This window comes from Tigriopus californicus, chromosome 6, assembly GCF_007210705.1.
Source record: "Tigriopus californicus strain San Diego chromosome 6, Tcal_SD_v2.1, whole genome shotgun sequence".
NCBI classification, from domain to species: Eukaryota; Metazoa; Arthropoda; class Copepoda; order Harpacticoida; family Harpacticidae; genus Tigriopus; species Tigriopus californicus.
In genome coordinates, this window is record NC_081445.1 from 8,881,044 (window position 1) to 8,887,876 (window position 6,833).

Genomic DNA, 6,833 nt, shown 5'->3' on the forward strand with positions numbered 1-6,833 from the left:
ATGGAATGGCTAACGGTTTTTTTTGGATAAAACTAGATCAATTGAAACCATTTGGGCATTACAGGGCTACCGCAAATAACGACAATGAATTAAATTGGTATGATAACAATGGCAATTTCATACAGAAACAGTAACTTAACAAAATTCCAAAATGGAATTCTATGAAGATATGGTGGCCTTTGTTTGCGATCCCCAGAGCCTTTAAAATATGAAAGTGTTAAAGTCCGTATCAATATGGTTCTGTCTATGGATATGATCAGCGGTTATATGCTACTTCTAACAGTTACGAAATATTGACAAAAACCGACTTTCTTATCAAAGCCGTCAATACTCTTTAAGCGTAAATCTGAATTATAATAATAATTTCCTAATGGTTTGCATGATGACAAAGTCTGTGCTTGTTTTAGAATTGCAATTTTGGGGAAAACGGAATGCCTTTTGAATGAAAGGGGAGTTTCTCCATAGCCTCATTTTCCAGAAGGAAAAGTTGGGGAAAACTCAAACTGGGCGCTTTGATAAGCCACGAATATTATATTGGTTGTTCTTTTGAGCATCTGAATGTCGTGACGCTTCAATACATTTATTAATGAAATCATTGTCAACACTCAAGAAGCCTCCATAGGAGACGATTCGTCATTCGAAGAAACGTTGCTGGTGTTCAGGATATCAGCCTTCGTCTTGCTTTCCATGACAGGAGCCAAATAATCCTCGTTATCCACGTCCAAAAGCCGCTGAAGCTCATGAATGGAGTGAACCAACACGTGGAATTGCTTCTTCCTCATCTCGAGTTTCTCATCCAAAGCATCTTCCATCAACCTGAGCGTGTTGATCTCGGCTTGGATCTCCTCTAACTTCTTACCCGTGGTATTTCGATCCGGATTTTTGCATATTTCCTACACAAAAACAAACTCATATTATTAGTAACACTGAGAATCCATTCATTCAGAATGACAATCTATACCTTGGCTAAAGCGTCGTACTCCATGCGATTCTTCCGGATCTTCCGAGCTTGAATGAGGTCATCCCGCTCATGTTCAATGTTCAATTGGGCCTCGGCAATGGCATGGCTGATTTGGTCGTAGACCTTGTCGCATTTGGACATCTCGGTCTTGTTCATGGCTTGAACCAACTTGGTTCTTTGATCCACCCATTGACATGTGGCCAAGAGCGTCATGATCCGTTCATATTGCTTTTTCACGTCTTCGGGATCGTCATCGTCCATATGAGAGAATTTTAGGATAAGCTGGAGAGAAATGTTGTTAAAGATGTCTTCAATAATGGTTAGGTCTTCTAGACGTTCTATAGAATGTTAAAAAAGGCAACTTAAGGGATATTTCTTTTTGAAAAATCCGCCATCAGAGGACAAAAACACTACTTCACTTTTAAAGACAATATCTTTAATTGGGTTTGCAGTGATCATGTAGTGGTTAGTTAGGTTCCTCTCATCAGGCAGATCCTTCTGGTAAAGGAAACTTTCTTTTAGGGATGGCTGTAATCAATGACTAAAGACAGAGAATCGCTCTGATACAGGAGAATGACATTCTCCGTCGAAATTGCAAAAAAATCATGTGATAGTTGCTAATCTAGATCGCTAACCGGAAGGCTCAACATTAGACACTACCACCAAAAGAATAGAAAGTGAAACAGCTTTAATCATTTTGTGTCTGTTTTTAATTCAAATCTGCTGACAGCCGAAATGGTTTCGTCTTTTATTAAAAATGTGTGAATCTATAAATATTTTTGAATAGTCGAATCGATTTTCCTCTCACAATCATTTTTAAAAATCTAGAATCTAAAAGCATAGTAAATAGAACATATTTTTGAAGGTTTTCAAAATTAAAGGAACACATTTTATATGTAAAGGACACACCATGAGGTATGTAAAGCCAAAAGATGAACGGGGAACGACAGTGTTGAGACCAGCCGAGTATGGAAAAAAGTTGAAGCAAAGAAGCATTTTCAGCCAAGTAAATTCATTTCGCTCTTCACAGGCTTCTATGAGGCCGTTGAACGATCTGAATGAGTATTCCTGCATTATGTTGATTCTCTTTAACGTGACTCTTGGTAACGTCATGGAGCAAAAAATAAATATTAAGTAGTTGTGTAAACATGATACAAATATGTTTAACAATGGAAAATCCCAAAATGGTCTAAGCCATAAAATGGTCGACTTGTAATCAAGGCATTAGTCGTTTCTCAACAAAAGGAACGGATTACAGTTACAGTTACATTAGTTAAAAATAGTAATTCTTTACACAATCATTACTCGGAAAAAATGTAATAGCGTTGCTCGTTACAATTACTTTTAACTTTGATATAATTGTTCAAAATTTATTGCATCATAATACTTTGAGGAGTCAAGATTGGGACCCTGGATGGGATAATAATTGTTAAAGGTTTGAAACAATGTCGCAAAATTCATGATGGAAAACAGTATTAGACATTGTGAAGTCGGTAAAGCGTTATTGTAAGAAGTCCTTAAGGGAAGTGAAGTGAAGTGAGGAGGTTTTGGAAATTTGAAGTATCATATTCAAGCCAAGGAGACATTTTCCGTGCTTGAGGCCAACGGAATTAGATTGAGAAGATGTAAACACTAAAGTAGCAAATGCAACAAGATTCAAAACCAATAACACTTTCACAGCGGTTAAGAGCAAACACAATTTTCAACCCTGACTTTCTTTGATCATAAAAATATGTTAGATGGAATTAGTAAAAATGGCAATTTCTGTCGAGCTATAAGTTTCCTCAGCTGTCACGAGATAAACAAAAAATTAAAGGCCATTCTGAAAGCTGAAAAAGGAACGAGTAAGGAGTAATTTCTGTAGATTTTGGGTCGTTACAATTACACAATGTTAAAATTTAATGCAATTACAGTTCCTTTTTCGAGAAAAGGAACGAATTACTGCAATTTCGTTGCTTGTTATTTCGTTACTAATGCCCTGCTCGTAATTGATTTCACAGTGAGTATGACAAGAATTTGTTCAGTGCCCATGAAATATAAGTCAAAGATTGGGGTCACCTTGTGGAGGGTATTAAGCCTTCGATCGTCACCCGTGCCATCTCCGTCGATAAGTAGACGTGTCTTGAGGAAATCCTCGTCCGTGTAGGTGGGCTCCTCGCTGGATGTGTTGACCGCACTCATTTTTCAAAAGAAATGATCAACTACTTCGCCGAAAGACGGTCTTTAGCCTCACATGTTTGTTTTCAAACAAAGCGCAACCTTAATTCCTTACCATTGTTCAACCTTACCACGAACGTGCATGGATATTTAGCAAAATACTGTGACTTGGCGTTCAAATGGCACATTGATAGAGAAATGGGAGTTGAGCAAATCATAACCTATCTTAAAGCAAAATATTTGAGAAGTTTCAGGATGATAAAAGTTGGATAATGCCAATGCAATCTTGACAATGCTACCTAAACATTTCCTCTCTGGTCACGTCTTTGTCGACAAATGTCGTGAATGCCATTTGATTTTCTATTGAAACATTGTTTTAGGCACATTTTATCATACCTCAAAAACAAAACTCGCCCAAAATCATCTTTGGTCCTTAGTTTAAAGATCAGTGATTTTGTCATCAAGATTTGGTTGTAACGTGACTAGGATACAATCTGCCAACATGGATTTTTCTATTTAAACCGCAACTCGTATTGGACAAAAGACTTACTTTACCTCAAGAATGACATTGACCAAGTGTAAAAATACTATATTTTGAAATATCGAGCTCATCTATTGGCAGTTGCATCCACATTTGATTAACGTTATTTTCAAACACTGAAAACTCCAAGCGTCTCTGTTTTCGATCCATTCATCACCCTGAAGCCGAGCCCTTTTATCAGAGCTGCCAAATAGCTTCCAAACACTCACGCAAACTTCTCATCCCGACCCCAATGACCTCCCCTCAACCCAACAATCTCCCTTAATCCTCCCAGTCATCCAATAATCGACACTAAAAATCATTTATCAAATTCCCTCCGTTAATAACTTTACCCCGATTTGGACCCGACTTTCAAGTTAGCATCCCTGAGCGAAAGGCCAGCCAACTTGAACGTGGACTTCTTAAGCTTTGAAGCTTTGGAATCCTCCTCCTCCTTTCAGATCCTCAAACTGGCACGTCTGGCCAGCTTGGTTCGCTCTCTTGGCTGGAGATGTGAGCTTACTTGGCCACTTTCGGGATGGCAGGGTGGCCCAAAGGGGGAAAGTGATCACTGATCACCTGACCACATCATTCTGAAGGAGTTCCTGTGTGGGAATAAATCTCCACTCAGTGAATGTGTCACTCGCCGATTGAGTATTACTAGCATCATGTTTCCGTGAATCTCGGGTGTTGAAAGTCACCGTCCCTTTTCTAGATGTTCAGATAGCTAGGCATGTCTTTGATCTAAGTGGGTGGGGTGGGACTGGGACATCATGACAGCCTCGGCTAATGGCGGCTCGGCCTCCGTGGCCAGTGGTAAACAGAGCCACGCCTCGATTCTACTCACCACTGACGAGAACCGACAATTATTCGCCTTATTGGGCTCACGTTGCATCTCGTTGTCCACGGCCGTGGTCCAGATTTACATGAGCGAAGCACCTGCGCACCACCGATGGAATAAGCGATCTTGCGGTGTGGCGTGTTTCGTCAAGGACAATGCCTTGCGGTCTTACTTCATCCGCATCTATGATATGGATCGACGCATGTTGGTTTTTGATCAGGAATTGTACAATCAGTTCCGATATAAGACACCACGCAGCTATTTCCACACGTTCGAGGCCGATGACTGTCAAGTGGGGCTGAATTTTGCCGATGAGAGTGAGGCTCAATATTTTCACACTTCGGTTGAAAATAAGTTGGTGGAGCGACGACAAAGACGAGAGCGAAAGAACGCCCACAAACGCATGAGTCATCAGAATGGACCTCCGGTGAGCATGGGAAATTTGGGTCCTCCTCCCCCACCTCCGAGTTCCATGTCGGCCATGCCGGCGCCGAACTCGGGTCCGGGTTTGATAAATGGCACGTCCTCCATGGGTGTGACCGTGGCCACTCCCACTTTGGGCCTGGCTAGCACTTCGGTTCAGGCGTCGAACAAGTTCAAGAAGAAGGGCGAACGCCGGAAGCTCAAGAAAGAAGACATCAGTTTGCCCACCAATTTCCAGCATATCAGTCACGTAGGTTGGGATCCAAATCGAGGGTTTGATTTGGAGAACGTGGATAATAAGTTGAAGCAATTCTTCTCCAAAGCCGGCGTGAGCGAGCTCGAGTTGCAGGACAAGGAGACGCGGGACTTCATCTATGATTTTATTGACAAACACGGGGGCATTGAGGCTGCCATGTTGGAGGTGGAGCGACGTGATGAAGCCGCGAATAACCTGGCCAATCAAGCGCCGCCTCCCGCTCCACCTCCTCGACAGAGTTCCATGAACCGACCTCCACCGCCCAGCAAGGTTCAAGCCACACCTCCTAAGACAGTCCCGGAACAAGCACCACCTATGGTGCCCCCGCCCAATAGGACTACATCATTGCGAAATGCCCCGGCTCCCCCACTCAATAAAGGTATGGCACCGTTGCCTCCTCCTCCTCCTCCTTCGCAATCCCATTCGATCATGGGAACGGCTCCAGCTGCTCCTCCACCCCCTCCTCCGCCACCGCCTCCCCCGCCCCCGGTTCCTCCCCCGCCACCACCTCCCCAATCCCGCAGTCAACCAGCGCCGATCGTAGGATCAGACGGACTCTCACCTCCTTCCCCTCCTTCACTTCCTCCTGTGAACGAAGTGCGCGGCGCTCTGATGGACGAAATTCGAAAGGGAGGAGCGGGTTTGAAGAAGGTGACCGAAAAGGAAAAAGTCAAACCGGCGGACACGAGGAACGTGCTTTTGGATCAGATCCGGAGTGGCGTAACGCTCAAGAAAGTGGATATGGATTCCATTGCGAGTGCCAATTCGTCGTTACCGGAGAGTGCTCCGGGGATTGCTGGCATGCTCCAGAAAGCTTTGCAGGAGCGTTCAGGAGCCTTGAGGTTCTCGTCGAGTGAAGATGAAGATGATGTAGACGAGGACGACGATGAATGGGACGACTAATCTTAAAAGAAATGTCTTTTGTCATATGATAAACCTGCATTGAGTGATCGCAATTCATAAGATATAAGTGTAGCTAGTGTTAGCTTTAAAGATCTTTAGAAAACCAATTCATTGGCTCGAATCTCGGCAACCAATCTTTCAATAAATTTAGATTTACTAATGCGTGTATTTCACTATTACTTTTATCACTATCATCTAAAACGGGTGGGCAATCGAAGACTTCAGCTTGCGGGAGTTGAAATCGAACCTTCAGCGATTCATTACGGCTTGACACGATCATACATTCGAACAGTAGAAATGTCGTCCACCTGACAGGTGCATTTCATTTTGTCATCGAAGAACTCACGCCAACAAATGGAATCCTTGCCACCATTCGTACCCTGCATTTTATGAACCAACACGTTCGGACGCTCTAAAGTCATGACGGACTTCACCTAAAATGGAGTCAATGCAAGGGATTAGATTTACCATTGGAAAAAATTGGGTTCCTATCAATCAATTCTTGGATATTTTCGAAGTTCAAAAATCGCCTGCAACTCGAGTTAAAGTTTCCTTGATGGAGGTTAACAAATATTGGAAGTTTGACGAATGGCTTGGTAAGCTTTCTCGGCTATTGCGATGGAAGTCTAAAGGTTGAAATAAGTTGCGTTAACAAATTTTTATTTGTTGAATGGACCAGCAAGTGATAGAAACCGATAGCGGTCTAATGGCAGAGGTCATTTCTGTTTTGCATCATTTATATCCATCCGAGAATTGGACAGTTGGATTTTGA

At 42.6% G+C, this 6,833-nt stretch overlaps 3 protein-coding genes across 3 annotated transcripts; 1 reads left to right on the plus strand and 2 right to left on the minus strand.

Moving 5' to 3' along the window:
- Positions 1-564: 564 nt before the first annotated feature.
- Positions 565-3,231, minus strand: LOC131882418 (THO complex subunit 7 homolog). The gene is made up of 3 exons (XM_059229555.1): positions 3,020-3,231; positions 962-1,243; positions 565-893 (listed from the first exon to the last, which is right to left on the minus strand). The coding sequence occupies exons 1-3, from the start codon at positions 3,140-3,142 to the stop codon at positions 606-608; spliced, it is 693 nt and encodes a 230-aa protein (XP_059085538.1). The 5' UTR covers positions 3,143-3,231; the 3' UTR covers positions 565-605.
- Positions 3,232-4,118: 887 nt separating this feature from the next.
- LOC131882412 (actin nucleation-promoting factor WASL-like) lies at positions 4,119-6,221 on the plus strand. Its single transcript, XM_059229548.1, has one exon. The coding sequence runs from the start codon at positions 4,412-4,414 to the stop codon at positions 6,059-6,061; it is 1,650 nt and encodes a 549-aa protein (XP_059085531.1). The 5' UTR covers positions 4,119-4,411; the 3' UTR covers positions 6,062-6,221.
- Positions 6,192-6,497, minus strand: LOC131882421 (myelin P2 protein-like; the record flags this gene model as incomplete). Its single annotated transcript, XM_059229558.1, is given in 1 exon segment — positions 6,192-6,497. A coding segment is annotated over 1 exon segment (176 nt), but the record flags the coding sequence as incomplete, so codon positions are not given.
- Positions 6,498-6,833: the final 336 nt, after the last annotated feature.